Source organism: Corvus cornix, chromosome 12 (assembly GCF_000738735.6).
Source record: "Corvus cornix cornix isolate S_Up_H32 chromosome 12, ASM73873v5, whole genome shotgun sequence".
Classification (NCBI taxonomy): domain Eukaryota; kingdom Metazoa; phylum Chordata; class Aves; order Passeriformes; family Corvidae; genus Corvus; species Corvus cornix.
This window is the reverse complement of record NC_046342.1, coordinates 1,058,619-1,078,642: the sequence shown is the minus strand read 5'-3', so window position 1 is coordinate 1,078,642 and position 20,024 is coordinate 1,058,619. Positions and strand designations below refer to the sequence as shown.

The 20,024-nt window shown below is 47.8% G+C and overlaps 1 protein-coding gene across 4 annotated transcripts in view; it reads left to right on the top strand.

Annotated features, from left to right (window-relative positions):
- Nucleotides 1–20,024, top strand: part of FBLN2 (fibulin 2) — a 93,968-nt gene that overhangs the window by 12,290 nt on the left and 61,654 nt on the right. For all 4 annotated transcript variants that reach the window (XM_039558986.1, XM_039558987.1, XM_039558988.1 and 1 more), the window contains exon 2: nt 14,358–15,809. In XM_039558986.1, coding sequence (XP_039414920.1) covers nt 14,483–15,809 — 1,327 coding nt within the window. In that variant the 5' untranslated portion in view covers nt 14,358–14,482. The remainder of the gene's footprint in view (nt 1–14,357; nt 15,810–20,024) is intronic.

Here is a 20,024-nt window from a genome sequence, read left to right as displayed (position 1 = left end):
GGGATTAGGAATGGCTGGGCTAGAAGTGCTTTGCTTCTGCGGGTTTTATTATAGCAGTGTGAGAGCTTCCCAAAGAGATGGTAGCAATTATATTCACTTAGGAACAGGGTCTGAAAGGACGACTTTCTGGGCTGGAATAGCGGAGTTCTGAGCTGACTGCCGCTACCCCTGGCAGCGTGCGAGTGCCGTGTGCTGGTTTGTGTCCCAGGGATGGTCCGGGCTGGGTTCCTGCTCCAAGGAGCGGGAGTTGCATGGATGTGCTGGAGCCCAGCTCCCACAGCCTGCGGGTGACAGCGCCAGGGGCTGCCTGGCCCCGGCAGATCCCGGGCACGGGGCCACTGTGTCCCACTCTTGGGGCACGATTCCACAGTGCCATTTTCTTCCAATTAAGCACTATTGGTATCTTTTGTGCGTGTTTTGGGATTTTTGCTGTAGATCTCTTTTTTCCCTCCTCTTTATTCTGTGGTTTTCTCGTATGAATGGCAAGTGAAGGCTGTTTTAGTGTTGACTCAGATCATACAAACACATAGCAGGGCTTTATGTCCAGCGTTTTTATTGATTCAATGTCTCAGCTTTGGGCTGTAGAAAGGAATAGCAAATGGCAGTTCATTTCTGGCTGGGGTTCCTTTCCAGTAAGTGAAAGGCAGAGCGTGGAGCTGTGTGTGAGTGTAGAAAGTGTAACATCTATAAAATAAGACATGCTTTAATGGCTCTTAAACTTGAAGATTGAATTCTGTTCTCTTAGGAAGTGTATGCTGCAGATACAACAGACACACACGGGGGGAAAGGAGAACAGAATGTGGTGTTGCTGTGAGTTTGTTACAACCCAGTGGCCCACTCCAAGCCTCCCTCTCCCTGAAGTTATTACAAAGGATCCTGCTGGAGGTGGGGATAAAGCCAGACGTTAAGGTTTCATTGTGACCCACCTTTGCTGTTTAATGTCAAATGTGAAGTTTTTAAAGCAAACCAAAAATAATACATCGGATACTATTTTTAAGGCAAAACCCCAGCAAAATGTCTGTCATCAGGTTCCAAACAGTTCCTTGCTTAACTTTAACAATGAGCTATCCATTATATGGTCTTAATTTATGGAATGTTAAACAGTTTCTGGCATTACTGTGCCCCTGCAGGAAGAACAGATGGTACTTTTGAATGAGTTTTGCTATGGGATAAAATGTTCCAGGTCTTCAACAGATCATATCTATCTGTAAGAAAGGAATAGCATTTGTGTAAAGTAAACAAGATAAAGTCAAACAACTCAAAATCTTCTACTGAAGGAAAAACAATACCTCTAGGCTGAGGTGGCAGTACAGATTGGAAGGTAATGTGGAAAGGTACTGCTTAATATTATTTTAAAGGTGAACATTTGATGAAACATCCCAAGGAGGAAATCACATTTATCAGGCCTCAGGAGGCAGTGGTCAGTATGTGAGGTGGTCAGCATGTACTGACAGTGGCCTGTGTACAGCAAGAGTGCATTACATCTATAATTGGGTAGATGGCCAATGGCTTCATCGTGCCTCCACACGTTGAAGACCTGTCTTGATTGATTTATAGAGCTTTGGCTCTCTGAGAAGAGCATGGAAACAATGAAAACCCAGATCCTGACAGTCCTTACCGTGCCCATGTATAATGTGGCCACCCCCACGTTACTGAGAGGAACATCTCCATCAGGATGCACATCTTGCACCCTTCATAGAAGTTTGTCTTGTAAGTGAAGCAGAGGCTTGGCAGAATTGTGAGAAGTTGCACCACTTTCCTTCTCCATTTTTATGGATGATCAGGAACTGCTAGATTGATAGAATCCATCCAATCCATTTTTTTCAGGATTCTGATGGGATTCTTCCAGTTGACCTCCAAGGGAATGATTGCTTTCTCCTCCCTGGCCTCTACTGTGGTCCACATTTGGTGAAGGAAGCACCAGTTTGTTTGTGCTTCTTACAATTCTATAAATTTTGTTTATATTGCCCATAGAGTTCTTTGCATAGTGGAAAATCACAGGCTCTTCATCTTTATCTACCCCAAAGTAAGGTAATTAATCATATAAAGTCTCTGTGTGGTGCATTGTTGTGGACTTCCCATCCCTGGAAGTGTCAGAGGCCAGGCTGGATGAGGCTTGGAGCAGCCTGGGATAGAGGAAGGTGTCCCTGCCCATGGGAGGGGGAGGCTCTGGATGATTTTTAAGGTCCTTTCCAGCCCAAACCAGTCTGGAATTCTCTGGTAAAGCACACAGCGAAGGGACAATCCATCAATCCCAAACAGTTTATAAGGGATATTAATGGCCCTCTGAAGTCTTACCCACCCCTCCACTGATTGTAGAGAATCTCATCAGCGAGGTGACGTCTAGAAAACTGATGTTAAACTGCACCTGTGATCTTCTGAGAATTTAAACTCACAGACCTCTTTGTTCTGTTCCTGCTCTTTGTCGTTTGGATCCCCAAGACCGTGGTGTCAGCCACTCGCTTTTAGAACGGAGCCTGCAAATTCCATGTACTTTATATTACTGAAATCCAGGGAAAACCTTGCCTGTCCCAGCCTGCAGCTCAGTCAGCTGGGAGTGCACGTCTGGCTGGGCTGCCAGCGTGTTTCAGTCAGGGCGGGGTGAGGCAGGGCCGTGCCCCAGGAAGGCTCTCTGCAGGTGCCCCTTGCTGCTCAGCCGGGCTCGGGGCAGTGCTCCTGGGAGCGCTGCCAGGGGAGGGAGGGGAGACTGGAAATACCTCCCATTGCACTGCCTTTGCTTTCCTCGGTGGGGTTTTTCTTTTACTTGTATTGTTTTAAATACCAAATGTTCTATGCTCTTGGGAGACTTTATTTCATCTCTCATGTTAGTAACTTTCCATCTTAATTTTCCTTCTCAGTCATGGGCTGGACTGTGCGTAGCTAATGTGGAAGGAGGGACTACAATCTCATTCTTCTTCTGTTGTACTAATTATTTATTTTCCCTTGTATTAATTACCTTTACGCTTACAGGATTTCCTCAGCTGGAAAATAAAGTAGTTTCCTTCCCTTCCAGAAGATCATTGACCAAAACATAAATACGTATTTTAATGTGCCAACACCAAACAAGTTGTCCATACCAGTCAAGAGACCACTTTAGGTGGTGTATTGTTTGCTGTGACAAAAATCAGATTGAATTTACTGTTTGGTCAGTGTGTTCAACAAAACCAAGATGATGTTAAAGGAAAAGAAGTATTCTTGTTTAAATTATGTGCATGTCTATAAGGTAACATATAAAATTACTCAGTCAACATTTTCTGTTAATGCAGTATCATCTGGATTGCTGGGATTTCTGTTTTGAATGTTCCACCTGTAGTTGCAAGTGGTCATGGGTTTAGTTGTATTTGGTGATGATCAGTAACTTAAAACATTCAAGAGTATGGGTTGCACATTTACCCAGCAGATCACAGTAACTTTCTGTGGTATTAGAAAATGTAATGTATAATTTGCAAAATAAACAAGAGTTGCTTTTCTAATCTCGTTCTGGTTTGTAGAGTGAATATGGTACAGAACCACAAATTGTTATGAACACAAGAACTGCACGCGTGCATCTGAGGGCAGAAGCTGTCTCAGTGCATTTGGACACTCAGCAAACTATCACTGGGTATGCCAGCTTGGGGTTCTGCACAGAAACAGAAAAAACAGTGCTTTTGTCTCCAGGAAATCATTCTGCAAATTAAGGTTACCCCTTGGACAATTTGGATCTGGTCTATACCAAAGGAAGGAAGTCAAGATCCAGGATTCCAGATCTACTGCAGGCAGAAGTGTTGTGCACCTTCCTTAGACAGCAAAAGGATGCCAGGGATTGCAAGAAATGTGTGTATTTACATGTTTCTTTATCTGTTTGTGTTGAAAATCTTCAGCAAGAATTAATACTAGATATTTTGCTTGTAGCAACCACCCACTTCATTTTATAATGGCCTCTAAATCGCTTCAAAACTACTTCAGCTTGGTTCTAGATAATTTACTGCCTGTAAGAGAACAGGTCTTACCACTGAAGAAGTGAACCAGACATGTGCTGTGATACCTCCTCTGGAACACATCTCTGGATTCCAGTCTGCAGTGAGTGGGGTGGTATTCCTGGCCTTGGCATCTCCTGAAGGATAAATAGGGCTCCCACTGCTCTCCATCTGATCCCCTCTGGCACATCCCCAGGCTGCAGGAGCTCAGCATCTCCCTGAGCCAGCAGGGCAGCATCAGGGGCAGGTACAGCAGGTGGAGAAGGTCGCAGGCAGTGTGTGTGTGTGTGCTGGGGGCGTGGGACCCTGCCCTGTGCCATCACCCTGAGGACTCGTGGCCCCCAGTGAGGCACAGCACAGTTCAGACTCCAAACCGGGGAGTCAGGCAGCAACTCTGCACTCCTGGGCAATTCTTTACAGCCTTTGGGTGTCTGTGAAGGATAAACCCGAGGTGGAGGGTGGGAGGTGGTGCAAGTGGGGCTTGTGTTAGCTCCACCTGGCACTGTCGTTGTCTCTGCACGATGGGCTCTGAGCTGGAATAGCAGAGCAGGCTCCTTTCCTTTTCAGTTTGGTATCCAGCAAACCAAATTAATTCCAGTATCTTTTATGGAAAGTTTGTGCAGGAACACTTTGGATTGATGGATTACATCTGTGGCTGCTGTCTGATTAGCAGCATGATAGATGCAGCTTCATTTACAGGGATTTACTTTCATTCATGAGGAAAAATTGAAGGTTTCTTTCCAGCACATTTTTTGCATTAAAACTGTTCAAAGTGCTCAACAAATGGTAGGCTTTGATTTCCATTTGTTTAATGCCTGTGGTAATTAACATTTCTATGAGAACATTTTAACCAAGTGTTCTAGTTTTTCCTCCATTAAAATAATAATTTTTTGCTTTAGCTAAAGAATTTAATTAGTATATATAATACCCCTGATACAGGCTTTCTTTTGTCATCATATGAGAGGAAACTGTTCCCAAGGAATGATCACTGCTGCTTTTTCTGGATTTTATTAATTTATAATTGGTAATATGCCTTGTGGTACATCCAGTCCATACTCCAGATATGCTCTTGTCTGCACTCCATGGAGGGAGAGAAGGTACATGCATGAGTGCTGAAAGAAATCTGAGTTCCTTTTCTTCAGACCAAGGATACAGGGGCAGATGCTCAACCAGATTAATTAACTGGGCATTTTTCAGTGCAGAGTTGCAAGGCTGGATCCTTAACCCAGCCTGTTTTTTTGGAGCTGGTTTTTAAATCCTGTCTCCTTCATGGCTTGTAGAAAACCCTAGGGCTGGGTATGAGGAAGAGAGGCTGAGCAGCAGCAGAGCAAAGGAGATGACTGTTCGTGATCCTGGTTCCTTTTCCTGTTGGGAGATGCATCCCACACCATGGACGTGTCCATGGATCTGCTGTTCAGGTTCAGGCACAGACTGGCTCTGGCAGGAGAGGTTCTGTGCAGCCTGCCCTGCAGTGAAGCTCAAAAGATTTTTGTTCAGGCTTACCTCAGGTAGGTCTTAGAGGCAGAAGGAGTGGTCAGGACAGTTGTTTCTTCTTGCACTGTTCCTTCTTGTTCCTTCCTCTCACTCTGCCCGGATTAGAGCACAGCAAACTCTCAGGGTCACAGTCAAGAGCAGGACTGGGATTATGCCAGCAGTAATAATGTGCTCAGGACTGCATGGTGGGCTGAAAATTTTGTAAATGACAAATTCTGGGAACACTTACTGTAACCGAGAAAATGCAATCCCAGTGACTCAAGACAAATATTCCCTTGAAGTGAGAGATGGAGGTGAAAATGAGAGCAGTGATGCCTCAGAAACCTGAAAGAAGTGATAGCCCAAGTGATGGATAACTTCAAGCCAGCATTTTAGCTACAGGAAGTTGAGTCTTCCTTCTCCAGTCTCCCCCCAGCATTTCCCCTGAGGAATAGCACAGAGAATGCTGTCTGTCTGTGAAACCAAGACAGGGGTGTCCTGTTGTTTATGTTGGGGCAGAGCACAGGCAGGAGTGGGTGTGCAGAGTTCACCTGCTGTCACACAGCCTCGCTAGGTGCCTGTGCAGCTGGGGCAGCACAAGATGTATTTTCTCAGCTGTGGAGCAGAGCTTGGCTAAAGGAATTGGTTTGTTGCTACAATTGGTTGCTGAGAGCACATTTATTCTCTTGAGGGACAGATCTGGATGCTGTTGAGTCACGGAGCAAAAGAGTTTGATCTTGGGTCCTTGTGGGACTGCTACATTGTGAGAAACCACTGTGCCTTTTGAGTGGCATGTGTCAAGATTCACAATCTCCTTCTGGAGAAATCCTGACTGTAGGCAGCAGCTGTGTGTGGTGTGGGTCAGAAGAGATACATGGACAGAGCTGTCGTGGAGAAACTGGGAACCAAGTTAGCAGGATACTATAAAATGTTCACTACTGTACGTGTTCCTCTCTTCACACCAACGGCGAGACTTTCACCAGGAATCATGATAGTGACACAAAGTCAGGACGCAATTACTGAAAAATTATTTGCTACAAACTTACTGTATTGACATTTTGTTTTGACACTGGTTTGGAATTAGTTGACAGGCTGAAGCAAACCCCTGTGAGTTACTCTGGAGTCTCAAATCCAGTTCTTCAGTCCTGAGGCTGAAGCTCAGGCGATGGAGGAAGGAAGCACTGCTCCTCTGGCTGGGAGCAGTGCTGCCTCTCAGGTACACTGTCAAAAGCTGCCTGGCAGCTCCCTTCAGCCTTCCCTGTATGAAAACTGTTGTTAATTATTTCCAAATTGCCACATGGCAGCGCACAGGGCAGGAAAGGCCACTTGCTAAGCTGTCAGTGAAATAGTAGGCTTTCTTTTGCCTAATTTATATTTTAGATGGGGGTGGGGAAATTCTTAGTTTGAACTGCTCCGAAAGAGCTGCTTGAAATAGGTAGGGAGTGCCCAGATGTTCCAACCAACAGCACCTTTCCCAACAGAAGGTCTGTGTTGCTGTCACTGCTCAGGGCAGCCGGGCTCAAAGTGCATAATAGAAGACTGGATTAAGAAAAAGAAACAAACCCAAAACTTAAATCTGCTGCTTACAGAGAGTTCTAAGTAGCACCAGAGTTCTTTCATGGAGGAAAGAAGAAATGGGGAGAGGGGATCACAGAGGAAGTGGGAATGCCATCTCAGGTTTTGCATGCCACTGTCCCTGAGGCTGCAGCAGCCCTGCAAATGGGAGCTCTGTGAAACAGTGGGAAGGGGCAGGGGGCTGGAGCATCCTGGAGGAAGATTAGAGAACGGAAGCAGAGAGAGAGAGAGAAATCTAATCCTTGAAAGGATATATTTGAGGGGCACAGTTATGAGATTGTGCAGGGGTGCGCTGTGCTTGAGTTACTTTTGGTGGGAAATGGTGAATCTCTAAATAATGGGGAACTCATGGAAACTAGGGATTTGTTCCTCCTGAAAGGGAAGAGAGGAGCGCAGCTCTTGAAAAAAATGAGAAAAAATTCTTTCTTTCACTGATCAGAGCAGCCTCCAGTACTGACAGTGCTCACCTGAGCCCAGAGCCCATGGCTGGTGCCGGCTCCTGGGCAGGGCTCCTGGGAGCTGTGCTGCCCCATCTTGAGGCTGTCTCCACATGTGTCCGGCTGCTCAAGGTGCTGTGGAGCTCAGGGACCTGCCTGCTGCCAAAAGAGCTCTCTCTGTGCAAATTAGTTCATAACTTATGAGCTTTGACAAGTTTTTGTTGGCTGTGCCTTGGGAAACATTTTTGAGTGGCTGTTGCTGAGTTTGCTTTAATCTTTCCCCAGATTTCTTTGGCTGGTGTGGAAATAGCTGGATTATTTAATTGTGTTTTTGAGGAGTATATATAGTCACCTGAAACTTGGTGATGTAAAAAGAAGAGGAAAAAAAAGTGCATCAATAGCAAACACGTTTATTTTCACTGCAGTGTAAGAGTTTGGCTCCTTCTGCAGCAGAGCTGTGACCCCGGCCCAGCTGCCAGGAGCCTCCTGTGCATTGTCCGGAGAGGAACCCGGCCCTGGTCAGTTTGTCAGGGACCCCTTGGCAGAGTACTGGGCCCAGCCCTGCTGCTCTGGTCCCTGCACAGCGCCGTGCTGAGCTCTCTGTGTCCCATGTGAGCCCTTCTTCTCCAGCTCCTCGCCAGCTGCTGTGCTCCCACTGAGTCACTTTGGATCTGCTGCACCGGCGACTCCCAATGACACAGAATTTCACTCCTCTGGAATCCAAGTACCTGCCCTGTTGTTTTGGGCTGGGCTGGGGTGAAGGGGAGCACTGGCACACCAGACCTAAGACATGATTCTCCCCTCCCCAGCTCTGTCATTCCCTTGGAAAAAGGCTGCCTTCACTCTCCAGGACTTCAAAAACGCCTTCAAACGCTGCACATTCTGAAAAATAAGTCCCAGAGCTGCCTGGTCACTTCTGTTAATGCTTGGCTACTTGAGCTGAAATACCTTGGGTGATGCTTTTCCATTACTGCAGCGTGTCAGGTTCCTGTTTGGATTTGAGCGTGGGGAATGTCCTGGAAAGCTTCTGGAGCATCTCTGCCCGGGGGCGCTTCTGCTGGGAAGGGAGTTCTTATCGGAGTGGCTCTTGGGAGACTGCATGAGTTTTGATCCCATCCTGCTCACTTCTTGTTTGTCCCGCTCTCGAGTTCGCTGCTGAATTAAGTAAAAATCCTCCAGACTCCCAAATGTCCATTTTTAAAAGCTTTTCCATTAAAAGGGGGTTAATGATAACTGATTTCTTATTGAAAATAAAGCTGAGGAAAACTGCCTGCAAAAGATATGACCCCTGAACACGGGCTTGTTTAGCCAAGAACCAGAGTGTTGACAACTCCGGAGCGCTTTACTTTGGATAACAAAAAGCAGCTCGTGTGATTGGGATTTAGCTTGGGGTTTATCCTACCCCTCTGCTCCTTCTGCCCAACGCAGGTGCCCCGAATGGGAAGGGTTCAGCTCCGAGTCCATCAATGAGCAGGCAGAGATGATGGGCCCTGGGCACTGAATGGTGCATAGGAGCAGCGAAGGAAACGCTTCTCCCTTTCCATTCATCCTCCCGGTGAACAGCAGTGCAGTTCCCTCTGCGAGGAGAGCAGCAAGCCCTGCCAGCAGCAAGCCCTTCCAGTGCCTGGTGAGATCACAAATTTCCGGATTGAGAGGGTGTGAAAGGAAGATCTAATCCACGGGCTGGCACAGCCTAGTCAGGAGTTACTGGGCTTAAGGGGTTTTTTCCTGGTTTTCATACAGGATTCAAATACTCTCACAAATTTCCATTTTCTCTTGCATTTAAAAGGGATTGTTTTTAAATTGTTATTTCCTTCCGTCCCCTCCCTTCTTCCTCCCGCAGTCTAAACTGTGACCGCAGGCAGTGAGGAGCTGCTGGCAGCGGCAGCAGCCCAGAGCTCTGGCTGGGAGAGGTGTGAAAATGCACGGACTGGGGAGATGCATTCCCCCTGCTCTTCGGGATGCGTGTGCTCATGTGCTTCTGCCTACTGCCCTGCTCTCTGCGGGGCTTTCGCCACTGTGAGAAGAGATTCAACATCACCGAAAGATTCACCAGCACAGAGCAGGGCTGTGTTCGGTCCCAGGTCGTGTACAGCTCGAACCTGGAGGGCCAGTTTCAGCTGGCTGGCACTGGGAAACCAGGAGAATCGTTCATGGCAGCTCTGTGGGCTGATGAACTTGCTCTGTGCACGGGTGGCGAGTGCCAGCCCTGCACTGGCTTCCCCCCAGCTTGTTTCTTTGTGTGTCTGAAACTTGGGTGTGGATTCATGGGCAAGCTCAGGGGCTGCCCCCAGTTACACCAGGCTGGCATCTGGCCCTGCTCACTCTTCCAAAGTAGAAGATACAGATCAAGCCAGCGTTTCTGTTATTGTCATCCTCAAAAATGGCAGTTCAGTGAGGGACTGAGAGGTGGGACAGAGAAAAGAACTGTTCCATCTAAACCTCTTCACAGGGATCTGCACCTGGTGAAATCACAGGTACATCTTCAAAGGTGGAAGTCAGTGGGTTCTCCTGCAGTGCACTGGATTTATTCTCTTTTCTGCTCTTCATTTATCAATGGCTGCCTCTTTTTGTTCAGTGAGCATTTGACAGAATGCCGTTGCTCCCGTGGCATCTCCCCCACATGTGCACACCTTCTGCATGTCTCTGGGGCAACCCTCACACAGAGAGGTTGTGTTGTGTGAAACCTTTGAAGGAGAGTGCCTCCTGTCACCTCTGCCTACCTAGAATAAGCTTTCTGGTTCAGCACTGAAATGAAACCATCTGGAAAAAGAATCTCCCAATAAAATGCTCCTCTTAATTTCAAGAAGTTGCACATTTAAAATGTCTAGATCTTCTGTGGGAACACACTGGTTTCATCAACATTTTCGAGTAATACGACTGAACAATTTTAATCAAGTCAACATTCTTCCTTTTGGTTTTATGTTATGGCTTTGATTGAAGTAAATCACTTGGAGTATATTGTTTTGCAAAAATGTCAGAATTTATAACTTTTTGGCCCCAAACTGAATTGAAATAAGCATCTTGAAATCTTGTTTTATTCCTCTGCCAGGAGACAGGACTATGATGTTTTTCAGCCAGGACTAGTTATAATTTTGATGGCTGCTGCTGTTAGCCTTGGATGTCCCATCACACAGATACTGGGTTCATCTGCTTTCCTTTTCCATGAAAATGTGTGCCTGCAGCTCATTCTTATTGGGACTCTTTTTAAAGCTGGTTTTCCATAAGGTGTCTTTACTTTGCCTTTCCTAGGAATACTTTTTGAAGAAGGGATCGGGACATAAGGAACGACAGTGGTCTGACCATCTGCTGTTCACTGCTGGTTTACCTCACACTTTTGCTTGGGTAGAGTTTGAGGCACTCAGTCCCAGTCCAGAGCATTGTCCCTCCCTTGCATGGGCACTCCTGCTTGCTCAGGAGGTGTTTTGAGCACAGGAATAGCAACAACTTCTTAAATAATGGCCCAGTAAAACCCAGTAAAGCCAACACGGTTGGCCCTTGAACCAAAGGAGAGCGGGATATTCAGGTTAGGAAATTCCACAATGGACATGAATGGAGTTCTCCTGGGCCATGAAGCAGTGCATGAGGGCTGGCACGGGTGGCACGTGATTGCCTTGCTGTAGAGCTCTGTAAAGCTTTCAACAGAGCCTTTGAAAGACGTCTATTTGAGGCATGCAGGGCTTAATTTGTCACCCAACGAACAGCAAAAGTCAGTGACGTTGGTAAGGGTGGGTGAAGGGCACTGGGGAGAGTACAAAGAACCAATTCTCATTTTAGTGCAGCCCTTGTGTATTGCCCCAGTTGTGTAAAAGGACATTGAGGGAAGCATTAAAATAGTTAATGGAAACAAATCCTTGCAATAACATCTGCTGTATTGAACTCCCCTGTCCTACAGAGACAGTGTATTTCTTTTACCCTCTTGGTTCAGACACCTTTATTTACAGCTCCAGCTTTTGATGCCGTTCCCGAGTAATGTGCTGCTGTCTCCAGAGCACTGTTGCAGTGTTGGGGAAGGGCACGGATCCAGAGGCGGGGCACATCAGCTGCGGGGGCTGGCAGGAGCACAACTCTCGGCTTGCAGGGATGGGGGCTCGGTGGGGCTCAGCAGCCGTGTCTGTGCTTCACTCAGAGATGGTTTTCTCTGTGCCTAAAGCAGAGGCTGTTTCTTTGATATGCGAGTTTATGGGTTGGGGGGAGTGATGGGTGTGGGGAACAGATGGAGAAAGCACAGGGAAACCCAGTGGGTTAAAGGAATAAAAAGATACTTTTGTTGGAGTCATTACACCAGAAACAAGGAGCCTCTGATGAAGGAAGGTGAGCCTGAGGAAAGGGAAGGTTGTGGTGTCATTCATGGAGGAAGGGTTTATAAGGATTTCAGCCTTATCAGTTCAGCTTGAAAACCCAGATGTCGAGGAATGTGGAAATGGCGGGAAGAGAAAGGCACAGGGGGACTGAGCAGGGCAGGGAGCAGAAGGTGTGAGAGGCAGGGACAGGGCTGGCCATGAGCTCTCTGGGCTCTCTGTGGGCGAGAGGCAAGGGAGCAAGGATGGGAACAGAGGAAGAACTGGCGGTGACCTGGACAAGCAAACAAACCCTTGGATGGAAAGGGGTGTGGGTGAGGGGGGCAGGAGGTGACAGCACAGGGGAGGGCCACCGAGCAGCTCCTTTCACAAGAGCGGGACTGTCCTGTGATAAACCCTCAGCTGTCCTTGAACCTGTAAGATATCACTGACTCTCTGCCTCTTGCTTCAGCATAGGGGTCAGTGGAGTTTCTTGTTGGGAGCTGGAATTTGTGCCTGCGGAGTTTTGGGGAACCTGAATGCCTGAGCAGGGCAGCCAGCCACTGCTCCTGGGCTGTCCCGCTGCCTCGGGCCCCTTCCCTGGAGCTGTGCCCCAGCAGGGCAGCACAGGCTGGCTGGGCTCAGGGGTGACACACACGAGCTCATCCCTTCCCTGTCCCACAGGTGATGCTGGGCCCTGCTTGGTGCACACCGAGGCTGCCAGACCTGTGCCTCTGGCACCCAGGTGGCCCCTGGGGTGCTGGGGCTCTCTGGGAAGCCTGATGTGGAAAAGGGAGCTCAGCTGCCTCCCCGTGGGCTTTACCCAGGGGACACACATGCACTGAAGCATTAAAGCCAGGAGGTACCATGGGAGGGGATGTGGTGAAATCCTGCTGTGAGACCCTTACAGAAGGTATCTGTAGTTGTCCTCCCCGTCATTATCTCCCAGCTAAAGTAATGTAACAATTACAAATTTGGATTACCTGGAAAAGCTGCTGAAAGCAGGATAAATTATTAATTCCCAGGCTGCATTCTGAAGAATTAATTTCAGCACCACATATTGAAAATTCTCTTTCATGAGAAATAGCCTGGTTTTGAGAGCAGTTCTGAAAAAGTGAGATTCTTCCAAGCCACTCTATTGCATTTTCTGACAATTTTGTTTTTCCTTCAAACACTCTCCTTTAGCACACTCAGCTAATACACTCAAATTAGCAGTAGGAAGCCTACGTTTGTAAGAATTCTATCTCTGCACAACGTCCTGAAGGAATTGGGATTCCAGGGCAGAACTGTGGAAATTCTGAGCACAGTTAGTCCGTATCTTATCGGAACAGGCACGCTTTTCCCACGGCCTGGCCGCTTGCCAGAGCGACTGAGCAGGCGTGGTGGAAGCCCCCTCTGAATGGGAGAAGTAATCTTTCTGAATGGGTTTTCTGGCACAATTCCTGTTGCGTGTGTGGTTTATTGTTCTGGGTGATGTGACTGTATTTTACCCCCTAGATAAGTGTTTTAGGGTTGTTGGGGTTTTTTATGATGGGAGGGGTCCTGGGAAAATAATCAGATTGCTGGTTCTGTAAAATTCTATAGGCAAATTGTTTTCCTGTTGTAAGTGGTTTTCCATGTTAATTATGTAGCTTTTTGATGGTAATTTTGATAGAAAGGACAACGGCTGATTAACCCTTGAACTTTTCCACGCTCAAAGGGCTTAGTAATTAAAAAGAAGACCATTTTCTCTTCTTCAGGGCATTTTAACGAAGTGTTACTATGCCAATGCACGTATGTATATATGTATATTGTGTGTTCATACTGTAGTAATGCACTAAAGAGTGCTGCTGGGGTTGTCAAAACTAAAAGAAGTGGTTGCCAGTGGTGGCACATCCTCGGTTGTTGTAAATGTCCTCAGTGAATCTGGAGTTGATCCCTCTGTGCACCACAGTCCTGCTGTGGAGCTGTGCCAGCCTCTGTGAGCGGAGGATCCAGCCCTCAATATGTATTACAGGATAGTTAATGCGATGTGTAACCACAAAGTAACCGCAATACACAAAGAAGTTCTATTTTAGCACTGCTGGAGCAAAGAAATAACTGCTAATGCTGAAGACTGAAGTGCAAAAGATTGCTCAGTGGGGGAAGGAGGCAGGAAAAAATGCGTATTTTGAGTTAACATGTGTACAGACAAATTCTCACGTCCCAAGGCTAAGTTTTGTCTATAAAAATTCCTTAAGATTTGAGTCTTTGTAATTAAAACATAAAGAATAATTATCTTAAGCTCATATCTGCAGAGGAAGAACTGTGTATTTACTTATTCTCTGCCAAAAAATCTTTATAGGTGGAAAGACTAACAAAAAGGCATTGAAGTATAAGGAAGGGCCTTCTTTTTATTGAAATATATATGTTTTGTCAACAGATTCAAAACAGAGCAGTCACAACCATTTCTTTCTTCCTTTCTTTTTCAAAATAGGGGTGGGGGAAGCATCCAACTCCAAACTTAGTGCCTATAATGCTTGGAAGACATTATGATTAATTTTTGTCCTTAGGTTTCCAGATGTTGGATGTTGTCCCAACTTTTAAAGACCTCTAATGTTTAACAGGATATGTGCTGAGTGTAGTCTTTGTAACAGAGTTTTCTTTCATAACTCTAGGATCTATGAGAAAAGGTAACTCAGGAAACCACTGCAGATTCGGAGCTGAACCCCCAGCCTTCTAGGAAAGCAGCCAAGGTTGAACGTGCGAGGTTGGACCGGAGCCGTGTTCCTTCGGGAGGACGATGGCCAGGGCCCGGAGCTGGCAGCAGAGCCCTTGGAATGCCCTGCTCCTGGTGCTGCTGTGCTCGGGCAGCTGCCGGGCGCAGAGGGACTGCACGGGCGCCGAGTGCCAGCCCCTGGAGAACTGCATCGAGGACGTGCTGGAGGCCGGCGAGTGCTGCGCCACGTGCCTGCAGCACGGCTGCACCTGCGAGGGCTACCAGTACTACGACTGCGTCAACGTGGGCTTCGTCAACGGCAAGGTGCCCGAGGGACAGTCCTACTTCGTGGACTTTGGCAGCACGGAGTGCTCGTGCCCCAAGGGAGGGGGCAAGATCAGCTGCCAGTTCATGCTGTGCCCGGAGCTGCCCCCGAACTGCATCGACGCGGTGATGCCGGCGGACGGGTGTCCCCAGTGTGGCCGCATCGGCTGCCTGCACGAGGGCCACAAGTACGTGGCGGGGCACACCTTCCACATGCCCCCCTGCAAGGTGTGCCACTGCCCCAACGCCGGCGGGGAGCTGATGTGCTACCAGCTGCCAGACTGTGACACGTTCGCCTTGAACACGGCCAGCCCGGGGGACGCCGAGGACGGCGAGCCCGAGAGGCACTACGACGATCCCTACAGCTACGACCAGGAGGCCTCCGAAGGAGACAACACCCAGGTGGAGTCTCCAAAAAAGTACCGGAGTTACTCGTCCGTGGAGCACGAGAGCCTCAGCCAGGAGCAGGGTGAGGACTATGACTACCTCGCGTCCAGCATGGCTCCCTCGGCGCTGGCCCTGGCTGACGCCTACACCGAGGGCACGGCCGTGCCCGGCACCACCGCGCTGCCCAGGGGCCCCTCCGAGGTCCGCAGTGCCACGGAGCGCAGCGAGAGGAGGAGGCTGCCCCGCACCACGGCGGCCTCCCTCCAGCAGGTGACACGCAAGGAGGCACCAGCCACCACCAGGGCTCCTCCGCAGCACACCACGGCCACCACCGAGACACCCCAGCGCCTGGAGGAGCTGGAAAGGAGACCAAAAGGGAACAAAGAGAGGCACGAGCAAGAAAGAGCCCCCCACTCCAAAACGAAAAAGCATGCCAGGAAGGAAGAGCCAGAGAACAGCATGTATCAGGACTTGAAAGAGGTGAACTTTACAGAGCCGAGCTGGGCAAGATCATCCCATGAAACCCTCGAGGGGAATGATTTCCCCAAGGTGAAGTTCAGTGCAACAACCTCTCCGCCTGTTGCTCTCAAGGAAGACCGTAGCCAGTCCTCCCCAAAGCAGTCCCAGACGCTGTATCGTTACCATCCCGAGGAGGACGGGGACCCCAACTCCATCCACGCTAACCCCAGGCTGCCAGAAGGTAAGAGCTGCTCCCAGTGTAGGTGTCTGGAGAACTCTCACTCGCAGTAACGTTGGTGCACATCCTCTGGTGTGTTGTTCTTACTGCTGCACGTGGCCATGGAATCAAGCAAACCACCACCAACCTTCTTCCATCCCTTCAGGAGGTGGTTTGTGTTTCATTTCACAGAACAGGTACCATTTCACTGTTGCCCACCTTGCTGTGATTTCACAGACAGTGGTTGGGGTTTTCTGGTATTTTAGCTTTATTTCAGATGATGATTTATTAAACTGGCATTTTTCTTCAGTTACTTGCTTTTAACTTATGTTGTGACGTTCAAGAGACATCTTCCTCTGCATAGAAGGATTTAATTAGTTAGTTCCAGTTACCAACTCAGTAATCACATTTGTAGCTTTTGTCTTCTTCTGGGAAGGAAGTGAAACAGTTGTGCTTTCTTCACTTTCTAAATAAAAATATTTAGAGCACTTGTAATATTTATCCCATGATTGAAAGCCTGTCTAAGCTCATTAGTTCAAGAACTTGAGAGATACACCCAAACACCCCTGAGGACTAGTAGGGAGAAAAAGGACTGTCTCTTGCTTTGTGTTTTCTTGGGGCTGGAAGTTTATGATGTTTATGATCAACTGTGGCATGTATACGTATTTCCTTCCTGCCTCTGGATTCCTCTTGACATCTGCAGGGAGTGTTGATTATATGCTTTATGCAGTGCTCATTACTGTAATGAATGCAAACTTTGTCGCTGTAAATTAGCGCACATACAGCTTGTACTTCCAATTCATTTTTCATCAAATCAAGAGCAATACCTCCTCTTTCAAGATGCGGCACAAAATGTTCTCACGAGACTCAGCTGGAGGATGCTTGCAGAGAATACTGATTAGTCCCTAGGCAGTGGCATTTCTCCTGTGCTGTGTAGGTAGCCCTTAAACATCTTGAGCTGTCCAGTCCATCTCCTGGGGAAGGTTAAGGCAGATGGGAGGAGGAGAGCAGATTGGGAGCTGAGACTCTTAAGTCCCAACACAAGCAGCACCTTGTGACTGTTCAAACAGAAGGTGTGCCAGGTCCATGGACGGAGATGGCAGCTTTTTCCTTTTCGTTTGACTTCCCTTTATTTGTTCCAGCCTACCTCAAAATCTGAGCTGAGCCATGCACCAAGGCTGTGTATGATACATGGGCCTGTTTCCTGGTGCCACATTAAAAAAGATGCATTTTTAAATTAAATTGCCTTTTCTTTTTCTTTGAAAAAGGAAAGATGGGTGGAGCACTCTGAAATTTTCAATGAGAGGGTTTAAGAAAGTCTGTTGCCGTGAAAGTGTTCAGCAGCAGAGCTGAGTACTGCATTTCAGAGTCTGCTTGGGTGATTTCCAGTCTGTGATTCCTGGGAACTGCTTGGCTGAGACAGGTCTGGTTGGGGGCTGGATTAGGTTGAGGTGCCTGGAGCAAAATGTGATGGATGGCATGTCAGGCATGAATTGTTCAGCTGACAGAAGCAGGCTTGGGGACCACTGGGTGCCATTTTCCCCTTAGCTGACATACCTACGATTTCCTTTAAATATTGCAGAAGTAGAAATGAAAAATAAATGTCCCTTGGGAGCACAGGACTCTGTGGGCTGCTGCTTCCCTGCCCCACGGAGCTGCTGCATGTTTTGGGAGCCAGCACCAGTGCCACCACCCACAGTCACTGACCAGTGGGACCTGGCCAGGCAGCCCCTGATCTGCCCCACCATTCCCATCAGGAATATTGGTGGAAGATCTGTATGGAACTAAGAGCCCTCTCCAGAAATGAGGGATCTCTCTTGCCATGGCTAGCACCAGCGCTCATGCCCAGGGATAGCAGTGTTTCCACTTGTTCTGCTGGTTTAATTGACGTGGTTGTGATTCATGTGAGTAGCTTCATATGTTTCAAGTAATAAAACACATACATCTTGTCTCTTGGTGACTCCTGAGCCAGTGGTAGAGGGGGAGTGAAGATATTAGTCAGACTTGAAAGAAAAATTAATCTCGCCTCCAGATACGGAACGAAAACATAAATTTTGTGCATGTATTTCCAACTATAAAATGACAGAATCTACCGGAATTGCCAAATAACTTCTTTTCTCCCTTCAGGAATCGTCAGCATGATGTAAACTGCAGCAATCCCCTGATTTTCAGAGCCTGTGAGGCTGTTGTGTTGTTCCCTAATGAGGCTGCAGTCACTCTGGCAGTGTGCAGGGTTTTGTTCGACCAGCTCTCAGCAGAGTGCTCTGGGGTACATTTCTGTGCCTCTATGGCCACTTCAGGTTTATTTTTATGTTTTGTTTAGTGTTTCTTTTCCCGCAGAGTTTAGAAAAGTTTAGAGAACCATGGGAGCTTCCACAGAGGCTTTCAGCCCAAGTTAGGTGGCTGTTGCATTTGTTTCTCCTATTTAGCTGTATGCTGGCTCCAGAACTCTGCTGTGGTTGGATCCTGATGCCTTTGGTTAAAAACCTGGCTTTATTACTTGTATTTTGTATATCTCGCATTGGTTTTATATGTAGCTGACTTTTCATGTCCCAAATCTCTGCTGGTTCATACGTGATCTAATGGTGGAAGCAACATGGAACACTTGGGTGCTCAGGAAAGGTTAACTTTGTGTTTTGGTTCTCTTTCCCCTTTTAGCATTGTTTTTCATCTGTAGTATTGCCCTGTGTTCACACCAGCCAGCTGAGGTGACCCCTGTAGCATCTCCTCTCGTGGACTCTGGTAATTGCCATTTGTTTGGGGATTTTCCCCTCTCCTTTGTTGGCTGCTCTGAGCTTTGCTGGACCAGCCCTTCTGCAGATGTTCTGGTGGCTGCCTGGGGCAGCAGCAGCACTCACAGCCCCAGGGAGGAGCATCCCAGAGATGGTCCCTGTGGGAGCTGGATCCTCCCTGTGCCGGGGGGGAGCCAGGCTCAGCTCTGCGGGCTGTGGGAGCCCAGGGGTGTGCTCCTGCCTCCCCCAGGGACGGTGCCTCCTGCTCAGGGGTCTCCAGCCCCCCTGCTCTGTGCCAGCCCCAGCATTCCCTCACTGGGGATCCGCTCCAGGTGAGTGCTCTGGTCACAGATCTGGAATAGGGACTGAAGAGAACTTCTGCAGCAGCACACAGGCCCTCTGGAGTTCTATGCAAGTGCTGGTTACTGCATTCCTGAAGGAGCTGTAAGTGTACAGCAGAGGTAATTACTCAGCTGAGAGAGTGTAAATTAAGTACTTTCACCATGGGAAGGGGTGAGATTAATGGAGACTGTTCTCTTTATACAGTCTCTCTCCAAATATTGATCTTACTCTGTCACTTACTGCAAGAGCAGCAAACAGGGGGAGTTTTAATTTCTGTATTGCCTGTTTCCTCATCCAAATGCCCTGATCAGGGGAGGGCTGCCTAAAACATATTTCAAGAACTTATTGTCAAATTCTGTTATGTTTTTCCCACTTTCTTCCATTTCCCCATGCTCTGGCAGTAGAGTGCTGTTCCTTGGATAAATGTAACTCAGGTAGCATGCAGCCTCATTGTGAATGTTTTATGATTTGCATTCTGGTTTTGGCAGGCTCAGCAGCAGTTTGGGTCTAGCTGGAACTGTCATGTTTCAGAGTGGAGGTGGTTTTCCACTTACTCTCCTCCACAGTTGGTGATTTTTTTTATGGTGGTGGCTTTTAGAGATAAAGATAATTGTTCTCGAACTGAAGTGAATTGCACCAATTTGTGAGCTGAGATCAGTGGATGTGAGAGTGGCATTTATTGCAGGCGAATCCTCATCAGGCAGGAGCTACTGGGAGGCTCCTGTGTAACTTCTGGGGATGTAGCTGAGATCTCAACCAGCTCATGTGCTGCGTGTGTGCTGATTCTGAAACTCATGGAGAAAGATGACCTTGGATTTCCAAACTGAGGACAAACAGATCCATGTGCAGGTCCAGGAGTTGGACCTGATGATCCTTTTGGCCCCTTCTGACTCCGGATAATCTGTGGTTCTGTGAAAGCAGACCTGCAGTGAGGGTTTCTGGAGCATCCCCTGAGCACACCCACGCTTTGTCCCTCTTACTGCCACCATAAAAAGCACTGGAGGTGGGAGAATCCCTGCATGGTCCTTCAGACACACACTCTATTTGCAATTACTTTGTATTTTTTGCTATCAGGTGAAGTGTTGTCTCAAATTCACTTGAATTACCTCAGGCTTAATCCTGTGTTCTTTACTTTATCCCAGTCCTTTCTGTAGCAGGAAGAAAT